Here is an 11673-nt window from a genome sequence, read left to right as displayed (position 1 = left end):
CCCTTCTTCATTACATTAAGCTTCAATCTGAGAACAGAAAACCTGTAGATCTAAAACTTTTCACTTCATTTCTGGTTTCCTACAAAGATGCAGAATCATGCTGCATGCTACGAGCCACGATGCTCTCCTGCGCATGCGCGCTGGCCGCCAGCGTCGCTCCGTCACGTGACGCATGGTGTGACTCCGCCCCCGGCTCGAGGGTTTTGTAAAGGGTCACGTTGCGCTGCAGCAGTGAAACAGGAGACTCCTCCGCATCCTCAGCACCCAGCTCACCTGCTCTCTGTTCGCCCAGACACCCATCAGCAGGTAAGAATGAACCCTGGTCTGATCGATACGACGACTCCAGACACTCTCCATGCGTTATTGATCATTAGTAGATGATGTTAATGAAAATATTGATGATGGGAGTGTGATGTTGCTCTTCATCTCCCTAAAGCTAACTTTTCTTCCTAGCTAGTTAGCCACGAATTAAAATAAACCGTCAGTGCTCGTGAGCCGTCGTGTACTTCGATAGAAAAGCATTAAAGTTTGTCTCCTGGGGGATTTTTTTTATTTTAAAGTTGCATATTTCAGTCCATCATCGAAAATACGCAACAGGAAGGGCGTAAAAAAGGTGACCTTCAAGGATGAGAGTGGACAGAGAAGAGCCTGTTGCTTCTGCTTTCAGTTTAAATCGACACACCTTCCTGTTTTATATGTTTAGTTTGAGTAAATGATGGTGAGTAATCGGAATAGTAGCAGTGTGAGTGTCCTGTCAGTGTGTATCTGTGCCTGAGCACGTAGACCTCCTCCGATGTGACGGAGGAGGGGCTGCCAGAGGAGGAGTCGACCAAACGTGTCATTAATATACATTTAAAAAAACATCTAGCTTCATGTATAAATGCATTTATGCAATCAGACTTACACAAAAATATAGGATTTTAAACATATTTTAATTCAGCCTATGTTGACTGCAGAGCTAAAATGATTGATTCATTAGTCAAATTGCAGAATAACAGACAAGTCTCTTTTTTAAGCAAATTAAAAAAACCTAAAAAACGACTTATTTCAGCTGACAATGTATGTTTCATCGTGTCATCTGATCTAAAATGAATATATTTGGGTTTTTGACTGTTGGTCACACTAAACAAAGTCAATTTAGTATGCTGGCTTATGCTTTGAGAAGATATGAAGGCCAATTTTCACTAGTTTCTGATGTTTTATAGGACACATTAAATAGATCAAGCTCAGGAAAAATCGACTGAATAATCAATAATGAAGTTCATATTTGCAGTCCTAAATGAGAATATTTTAATGCTGCAACAAACAGTAACATCCATTTTAAGTTAGCTTGATGGTTATTTTCACGAATCCTTTGTTGTACAATATGCTAAAAAACAAATGCTCAAAACCAAAGATATTCAGTTTACGATAAAAAAAAAACATTGAAAAAACAAACAGTTACTTGGTTATTATAATAATTGCTAATTAATATTCTTTCAATCAACTGATCACTTGACTAAAAAATGAAATATATGGGTGTACATAGATGAATGTTGGCAGATGAATTATGAATCCAGACTGGATTTAAATCTCATAAACATGTCACTAGAACATAGTGTACCCAATGTACATTTTGTTTAGCTCAATGATAATTATTCACAGTTTTAGATCAACAGATTGTACTGTAATCCTTCTTTTTTTCAACCTAACGTGCAAAAAATAGTTCAGTTTACCAGTGTTAAGAGGGAGATGTCACCTGATGTGTAATCTACACATCAGTTTTCATTAGGGAATGGTCATTTTATGTGTAATCTCCACATTTTCACCAGTGTCAACCTTTCTCTGAACTGTAATGCACACAGCCTTGACGTCTGCCATACACTCTTGTATCAGAGCACTGAATGGGAAACAGTGCTCCTGCAAGCACTGCTGGATCAAGGCCTGCAGATAGAAACAACCCAAACACAGTGACGTGCAACATTGCCGAGGCCACTCGCCCGTCTGGTAACAAAACGCAGCACGTCAAGCCAGCTTTTTACCTTTGGCTAGTGCTGCCCTGCAGGAGCCATTTCACCTCCTTAAAGCTCATGCAGCTTGCAATGTAGAGAACATAGCAAGGTGGGTAAACCTCCAGGTGGTCATGATGATACGAGGCAACAACACACCCATATCCTGCTTATAATACTGGCGGTAATACAGTTGCCAGCCTGAGTTTAGTGCTGCTTACAGCCTTATAAATACTAGACAGTATAGTATGCAAGCTTCATATATTATTATATACATAATATATTATAGTTTAATGCTTCAGTGCAGCTTGCTTCCAAAAAAAAATCAGCTGCAGCCTGATTGCTATAGATCTAGATGTGCTTTTGGATAAAGTTTGATGTTCATGTATGTGTGATCTGTAACTTAATCCTGGGTGGGTAAGTGAGCCTGTGCAGCATCAGTTTCCACAGATGGGGATTGATTGACTGCTGTAGCATGAAGAACACAGTGTGAGGTCTGCTCTAATCACGCTGTCCTCGCTAAAGTCCATAGAAGCAACAGATACGTGATGGCTCAGTTGGAAATGGGTTTTGCTTTAACTAGGGTCCAGTTAAACCTAATTTAAATTGTTGCATCACAAAAATCACTTTCATCTGAGTGGTTTAAATATGATCATCATGATTGCTGTGTGCTGCATTTGGCTTAACATACAATGATCACAGCTTTGAGTGATCCTGCATGACGCCACAGGAGGGAGTGGGCCGTTGCATCTTGATGTCGCAGTGCAGAAATCAGGTTTGTCTTACTGAGGCCGACCACTGTGCAACAGGCTGACAGGAAGATCACTAAGAGACGTACTGGAGCTGTCTCTCTATCACATCACTGTTACAACTGCCTCATTTTCATAAAAAACAATTTCCAAAATAGCTTTTTTAATAACCACTCCAAAAATATGCTGCCTGCCTGTCATTGTGAAGTGCATTATAAAAGCTATTCTTGTCTAATCATTCAGTGATGTTCTTCATCAGAAGGTAACCCCTGCACACTGAACCACACTGTCTGGAAGATGAATCTGGTCAGCATGTGATATTAGCATCAGAAGGTTGCTTCTTCAGATTATGTCAAGTGACATTTTTGCAGCAGAGAGCATTTTTCAGATAAGGAAGATGATTGTTCAAGCAGGCATTTCAGTATTTGTACTGCTGAAGTGCCCTTGAGCATGTGGAAACTAAATAAAGTCCTTCCTTTATCTCAGGGGATTGGGTTACAGTAATACAAATTAATGTTTAAATGTTGGAAACTTGTATCATATACATGCAAGGTTAATGATTAGATTTGAAGGATCTGCTGGTTACACCTGAGGCTCAGTCAACACAAGTGATGTCACACGTTTCAACTTATTTCATCTAAAAACATGTCGATCTGCTACAGTAGTTAGAAAGTTTTTTATTTTTATTAAACTTAAAACATTTACTAATATAAAATGTTAATAAAATGGCAGTATCAGTATAAAAAATTAACTTAACCCCAGAGGAAATTTTTTTGCAGTGACTGACGCATCTCATTTGGTTATCACTGCAGTTACTATTAAGGTTAAACAATCAGCTTAATCTTAATTTCTTCTGATGTTAGTCAAGGTACTGTTTATTTAAGTTGAGGTGGGGCAGCTCCACTGTGGGAAACCCAGGACCTATAACTGAACTCGTCATCGTAAGCTTGTAGTTTCGTATTCATTCCAAGGTGCAACATTCTAAACATCAGACTTGTGTGTTGGAAATGAATAAACATTAGAGTTAGAGCACTCACTGTAAGTGTCAGAGGAGCTTGGTGCTGAAGTGTGAAGCCTCTTCAAGAGCTTTCAGTCTGGTTCTTTAATAGACCATCAAAGACTGACCAGATCAGCTTCTTCAGGCATGTGATCAGACTAATAAATAATGAACCTAAAATGACAGTGATCCTCCATTTTGTTCTCAAAATGGAGTTGTCCAGACAGTTTCACTGTACGACATGTTCCCACCAGGCCTTTCACAGCTGTCACCAGATTGGAGTGGCTTTGTGATGAAGGGTATCTTAATTTTCAGTGCATGCAGGATTTAAAAAACAGTTTGTTTCTTGGGTTTCTGTGAAGCAGTGATGCTGAACTAATTGAGGAAATGAAGTCCAGAGCAGGATACTTGTAGAAAGCTCACTAGTTTCATTAAAAGAAAAAACTCTCCTTCAAATTGAGCACAATAGATTCCCTTATTTTAATTTGTCACATCTGTGGTGTTAAGGCCTGCAGCAGGTGGTGATTACTGAGCGTGCAACACAAACTGGAGCGTCGTGTTCTTAAGTTCCCATTGGATGAAGAACGTTTCCTAGAGACACATAAGCAGCAGCAGATACTAAAATAGAAGACACTAATATCAGTGTCTCCTGGGTTTGTAAATGGAAATTCTGAAATTAAACAACACTGAGTTGTCTTCTGCTTTTTTTTGCTCAACAATAACTGAGACCAAATGTAAGTCAGGTAAGACAGTGTACACACCTGGCAGTCACCTGACAGTCAGTGTTGCTGCAACAATATCAACAGTAGTGACAAATTCAACCTCTGCCTTCACAATAGGGGGTCAACAAAGAAGCAAAATGCAGCAAAATCCGACATCCACACTTATAATATATATTGTTCATAATAGCTGCCACAACATCACAGTTTTGGTTATGTCATCTTGTTTGTTATCCACTGGATTGATTCTCCCACCATTAACAGACTGCATTCAGAAGTAGAAAGGTGCATGGCCTAAACAGTGCTACCAAACCTGCTGCAGGCTGGTCATATGTCAGAGGCAGGTCACATGCACAAAGAACGGGCATTGTCCTTCAAGGTCATAAGATATGTGATCATTGTTGTTTTTGTTCTGAAAAGCTCACGTTTGGTAAGATTTCACACTGCCTTGCAAGTTATTTTGCAATGTTTTCCCAGCAGAAACCCAAACAAACTGGGCCCAAAGTCAGAGAAAATGTATTGTTGCAGCACGCATGTGCTTTTACAAAAGATAGCAGGTATTTGCTGAGCATGAGTTTTGTCTTGCACATCATGTCTGTGCCCATAGGTTGGCTTTTATCAAGTGTAAATACCCTCTCTTATTCACCAGAGATGTCTGCATGCAGTCCCTCTCTGCATGGGGACATTTTGTACCCTGCAGACCTGGCTGCTTTAATTTCACCTGCATGTAGAATTTAGCTCATAGCACTGAACCGGGCTTGACTTTTGTGCTGTGGTAACTGCATACTGTTCGCATCGAGAGGCCTGTGTGTGCTCTAGAGGGTTGTTATCTCATAGGTTTAAGCTGAGGATTAACACAGAGGATATAGGTTTGTCAGGCAGTGTCCAGCAAAACAGCCTCAGTTGGGAATCCATTGGTCGTATGAGTTTATTGCTGAGCAATGCTAAACCTTCCTATAAGTATGTTTTTTGTTTTGCATGAGGCATTTAATGTGCTTTATACTATGGAATAATAGATATCCTTGGATGATAATTATACTTAATTAAAATCAGTTATATTCAGTGTGTTTGAACATTAGCTGTTTCTGTCCAGCTCTCTCTCCTGTGCAGCACACACCTCAACACACAGCTTGCTTAAGCTTACCTCTGTATAAGTTTCCATCTATCAAACAGATTGATCTGAATCTGATGCAATATTGAGGCAAATGCTGGTGTACACGTCGAACAAAGCTATAGGCAGTGACGTCACTCGCTGGGAGTGGCTTGGCAACCCGTGCAGTGGACCAGAAAGGGAAGTCACAGCGTGTTCCCAGGCATTAGTGGGAGTGATGCGTTTTAGTGATGGGTGAAAATGTGAATTTACAAATCCCATCTTGTGTGTGCGCAGCAGTAGATGCAGCAGCATGGCTCAGTGGGAGGTTTAAAGGACACCATATGGGGTGATAGAAATGTGGAAGCAAGCCATGTGTTATTCAAAGTGAAGGAGTAAAGGGCATGTATACTTGCAGTGCACAAAGAGTGACATAATGACATTAGAGGAAAACAGGAGAAGTGTTGCTGAGGAGGGAGAAATGAGCCGTGCTGCATCCAGTCCTGCAGCTATAATGAGGACTGGCAGCAGAGTATATAGGAGCCCTGTTACATAATCGCTCTCTCTGTGTCTTCTGTGTGATGGGATGGGGAGGGGAGGGGTTGCGTAACTGCTTATTTACGGCAGAGCAAAGAAGGGAATAGGGGACAAAATAATCTGGTTTGAGGTGTGTGCGTGCATGTTAGCACATCGTACCTTTGAGTTCACACAGCCAGTGTGAATGCCATGATAAAGCTTTGTTTGGATTCTGGATGACACGCACACAATGGCCAGTTTTACTGAACAAAAACAGTTATTTCTGTCTTTTTTCAGGAAGCAGGAAGTACTTCTTCTGCTCACAGTCACTAGTTTCATCCCATCTCTCACACACAGGCTACTCTTGAATTGAGCAACTTTAAGAGTCATCTTGTAGGAGTTTTTGTAATTTCACCCATCCTCTGTTCCTCACTGAGACGAGCTTAGTGCCGCGACGAGGTAGCCATGATTCAGACAATAGAGGGACAAAAAAAACTGGGGCCAGTGCTGGGCAGTCATCCAGGTCGACATACTGTGAAGCGATGTGACCTCTCTATGGTTTTCTCTCTCTCTCTCTTTCAGCCACCATGACTCACCAGTACCCCGCACTGACTCCTGAGCAGAAGAAGGAGCTGCAGGACATCGCTCTGAGGATAGTAGCTCCAGGAAAAGGCATCCTCGCAGCCGATGAGTCCACCGGTATGCCATGTCATGTCATTAATGTTTCCTGCAAATTTCAACATGCTAGAGAAACTGTATATTTAGATGCTGCAGATAGATAGAGCCCTTTTAGAATCTTGTATAATATGACCCTACGAGGCTAATAGGGCTGTAAACACAATTATTTTCATTATCGATTAATCTGCAAATTACTTTAACGATTAATTGATTAATTGTTTAGCCTATTAAATGTTAAAAATTGAGAAAAATCACAATTTCCCAGAGCCCAAAGTGACGTCTTCAATAATCATCAATACTCGATTGTTTGTCATTTGTCATCTTGTGTACTTTCATTCACACATTCAGTGATAAAGATAAGTCACTAATAATTATATTTTTAGTTCACAGGAACACCTTAAAACTGGGTGCAGACCTCTACTGAGGACACCTCTCCTTAATTATAGTGATGTTAATGCAGCTTTATACTAAATGCAAAAAGGTCAATAATGTCAAATCAATGTCATCATTTTAGTTAAGGCTTGATTAAATACAAATATTACTACTACTACTGATAATAGTAATAATAAGATCAGTAGATTTCAGTATGCCTTTATAGTTTTAACTGATGTTCAGCTGCTTTTCATGTACTCATGCATTAGATTAGTTGTTTAAATCTGTCTTAATTTGAGTCATTCATGAATCAAAATCAGCTTTATCGGCCAAGTTTGTGTACACGTGGAAGGAATTTGACTCCGGTTTTTCATTGCTGTCAGTGTAGTTACAAAGAAAAAGACATACAGCTACATACAAGGACAAAAAGAACCAAACACTTGGGTATAGAATGATGAAAAATTAAGAATGGTGAGTGGTCAGGACAATTGGAGTGGGCAAGTCTGTGTGCAAGTCAGCAGCTCTGTACGTTGCAATAGGGTAGTGCAAAAAAATAAAGAAAACATATATGTACATGGGATGGATTGATTATGTACATTACATGCATGTATACATGTAGAGATTATGTACAGCGTGCAGGATTTATATTGACCAATTATTTAAAACGAGTAGAGTACATATTGACAGTGATGTACTGTATATTGACAGCGACCTTGGAATGAAGATCTATGTGTGTGTGTTGTCTACAGGCAGCATGGCGAAACGTTTTAACCCCATCGGGGTGGAGAACACAGAGGAGAACAGGCGTCGCTACCGCCAGCTGCTCTTCACAGCCGACCAGCGCATCGACAGCTGTATCGGCGGGGTCATCTTCTTCCATGAAACCCTGTACCAGAACACAGATGACGGCACTCCATTCGCCAAGCTCATCAAAGACCGTGGCCTTGTTGTCGGCATCAAGGTACACCACTCAACCTCTTTAAACTCATATTTGAATCTCTGGGACATAGTGGATTTCATTTGACGTCACATTAAGGCAAAAATGTCCAACATTCCTACAAAAACAACCATTCTCCTACAAATTTGAATCATTTCCTGCTCTCAGCTATTCACTCCTAAACTTCAGTCAGTGAAGCTCAGCCTTATTTGGTGGCTGTTTGCTTTATATGTCATCACAGACACAGTGTTGATATTACACTACAGCTAAGTATTTCCCTTTAGCAGACAAAACCACAGTCATCATTTGCTTGGCTGGTAAAACTAGAAAGGTTCCTGCACTGCTGCACTGTATATGGAAACACAGACTTGTTGTCAGCATGTTTAGATACACACAGACCCACCCATAACAGCAGATCAGGTTGAGGGGAGAAACTGGGTTAAAGAGCTTTCAGGATGAATGCTTGGGAAAGTTTAGTTGAAATTTAAAGGGATTTTTTATTGGATGCTCTAGATAATCAAAAGCAAAATTGGTGCACTTGAGAAACTGAGAGTAATTCTACATGTGCACCATTGTTTTCTGTCTTTTCAGGTGGACAAAGGTGTTGTGCCCCTTGCTGGAACAAATGGAGAGACCACCACTCAGGGTAGGAGGCGTTAAGAACACACACACTCTCAGAACCTCACAAAAATTTAGCAGAACCCCCTGTTGTGTTGTTTCTGACAGAAGAGTTTGTGTGTGTGTAGGTCTGGACGGGCTGTCTGAGCGCTGCGCACAGTACAAGAAGGACGGTGCAGACTTTGCCAAGTGGCGCTGTGTGCTGAAGATCAGCGAGACCACCCCATCTGAGCTTTCCATCTTTGAGAATGCTAATGTTCTGGCACGATATGCTAGCATCTGTCAGCAGGTTGGTTAATGATCCTTAGTTTTGATCAAATTTGGTGATTTGAGGACACCATTAGGCATTACAACAAACTCATGTAGTGTATCATATATGAATATGAGAGTTTTCCTTTAACATATACCTTGTAATGTCTCCTAGAATGGTATTGTTCCTATTGTGGAGCCTGAGATCCTTCCCGATGGAGACCACGACCTGAAGCGTTGCCAGTATGTCACTGAGAAGGTGAATTTACTGAGGATTATATATATATATACATGTAACACAAATCACTGTATACTTCCTGTAAAGTGTATATTTTACTTTACAATGGCGTATATGTGTCTCTTGTGCTACTAGGTCCTAGCTGCAGTGTACAAGGCTCTGTCAGACCACCATGTGTACCTGGAAGGGACCCTGCTGAAGCCCAACATGGTCACAGCTGGACACTCCTGCCCCAACAAGTATAGCAGCGAGGAAATCGCCATGGCTACCGTCACTGCCCTGCGCCGCACCGTGCCTCCTGCCGTCACAGGTCAGAGACAGACAGACATGAGAAGTTACTCCTAATATATTGAACTAGATTACTTTCTAAAATATATAATTCTAAAATTACACTTGATGCTATAATATCCATAATTGTATAAAGACTTTATTTTACGGTTATAATATTTATGAATAATTTCTGTATATCTTCCTGGAAATAATGATGTAATTTCATAGTGATTTTAGGCAAATAAGAGACTTTAATTGATTTTTCTCTAAACAACTTTTACATTAAAAGTGCAATATGTAAGACAATTGATTGACTTTATTGAGTCTCATTCGGAGATCATCAAATACTGCCACTTTGGGTTGGTGGCAGGCCCAACATACTATTTAAGTATTAAATACAACTCAAAATTTGACGCATTTGACAACCCATCTTTCTCCAAAATTGCTTTTTGCATCTTATTCCCATTTTCGTGTGTTTAGCTGACCTGCTCTGCTCTGACTTTATTGTATGTTAGCTTAGCATTTAAATAGATCAATTAATTGGACATGTACCAGTTGAAAGTATAACAGTACTTTCTAACAGATTACATGAGAAATTATGAGTACAATATTTAGTCATTTAATTTAGTATTGGAAGAGGATGTTCTATAATATTTTTCCGAATGTATTATTTGTTTTATCCCACTCTCGCATATCAAGAAAGCCAGATTCCATCTCTATTCATAGACTTTAAAGACTTAATTGTTCTATGAAAGCAGGTTTGAACAGACGGGTGACGTGTGTCTCTGCTTGTTTCTGTTTTTTTTTCCCTCAGGAGTGACATTCTTGTCAGGTGGCCAGTCTGAAGAAGAGGCCAGCGTGAACCTTAACTCCATTAACACCTGTCCACTGGCCAAGCCCTGGGCCCTGACTTTCTCTTATGGCCGCGCCCTGCAGGCCTCCGCCCTGAATGCATGGAGAGGAGAGATGAGCAACGAGAAGGCTGCCACCGAGGAGTTCATCACACGTGCTGAGGTCAGTCATCAGATACATCCTCGCAGAGTGAAATGAAACTGAAACTTCCTTCATGCAGTATTTTTAATTTGTCTTTTTTCTGTCTTTTCTTCAGGCAAATGGTAAGGCTGCGCTCGGCAAGTACGAGTCTTCTGGAACTTGTGGCGCCGCTGGAAAGTCCCTCTATGTGGCTAATCATGCCTATTAAACATCTAACTACCACATTTAACTGTGGTTTTATTGTAGTCTTATATCTGCTCTGCTATTCCCCCTCACTCCTCCATCAATCACAGGCCTGCGCTGTCTACTGTACTTTAGAGTTATTACAAAGATATTATTAGATATGTGTATTTAAAAACATAATGTGAAACTACTAAAGGGGACAGGCTTGGTTTTTTTCTATTTAATCAAACAAATCAAGAGACAATTATGACTGAAGTGGAAAACTATTTTATGTGTCAATAACAGTTATAGGGCTCAGAGACAGGAAGTAAGAGGCTGCAAAACTTTAACCGTAGATCAAGATAATCAGTCAGTATTCAATTCACACCTCTTCGCTCCACTCTTGAGCCACTCCCAAGCAGGCCAGATCAGCATGTGCGTGTCGGTGTTTCGCTTCTGTCAGATGCAGTGTTGTCCTCAAAACGCTATACTAACATCCTCCCTGACAGCGGGACCAACTGTTTATCAGTGGCACGTCCGTTAAAGGACACGACGGCAAGAGTTGTTAAGATTGAGTTGATCTTTTCAGTGCTCGTTGTACTTTCAGACAGCTCCAGCAGAGGTCAGTAGACCACAACACACCAGGATTCATGCTAACGATTCGTCTCTAACCTTTCTGTTCACACGCTTCTAATCACCACTAATCAGCGGAACATCTTGTGCGTCTACTCTCAGTATAACATTAGCTTTCAAGTACATACAGTAATTAATGTTTTCAGTTGTGTGAAGGTGTCGATATTATGTGATGCTTGTGTGTCATTCCCCTCCTGATTCCCCCCAGCACACCCCCACGGGTAGAGGAGATGGTTTCTAGAAACACAATGTGGACCAATACGTGGGGTTAGCAGCGGGGGGAAACAGTCACTGCTGTGTTGGACTACTGTGATGTTTGTGATGTTAATATTGTTCTTGAAGCACTTGGTGTGTCAAATAGTGGAGAAAAATAAAATAAACTTGAAAAACTAGCAAAGATCTCTTTGTGTGAAATTGTTGCTGCTATTCTTATGGTGTCAATTCCATTAATTTCTCTTTGGATG

General features: G+C 40.6%; 1 protein-coding gene across 1 annotated transcript; it reads left to right on the top strand.

Annotated features, from left to right (window-relative positions):
- Positions 1 to 179: 179 nt before the first annotated feature.
- On the top strand, positions 180 to 11600 carry aldocb (aldolase C, fructose-bisphosphate, b). Its single transcript, XM_073479950.1, has 9 exons — positions 180 to 306; positions 6642 to 6758; positions 7859 to 8070; positions 8638 to 8692; positions 8793 to 8953; positions 9089 to 9172; positions 9287 to 9461; positions 10236 to 10435; positions 10530 to 11600. The coding sequence occupies exons 2-9, from the start codon at positions 6647 to 6649 to the stop codon at positions 10620 to 10622; spliced, it is 1092 nt and encodes a 363-aa protein (XP_073336051.1). The 5' UTR covers positions 180 to 306; positions 6642 to 6646; the 3' UTR covers positions 10623 to 11600.
- The last annotated feature ends 73 nt before the right edge of the window (positions 11601 to 11673 follow it).

This window comes from Pagrus major, chromosome 13 (assembly GCF_040436345.1).
Source record: "Pagrus major chromosome 13, Pma_NU_1.0".
Lineage (NCBI taxonomy): Eukaryota > Metazoa > Chordata > Actinopteri > Spariformes > Sparidae > Pagrus > Pagrus major.
This window is presented reverse-complemented; position numbering and strand designations above follow the sequence as displayed.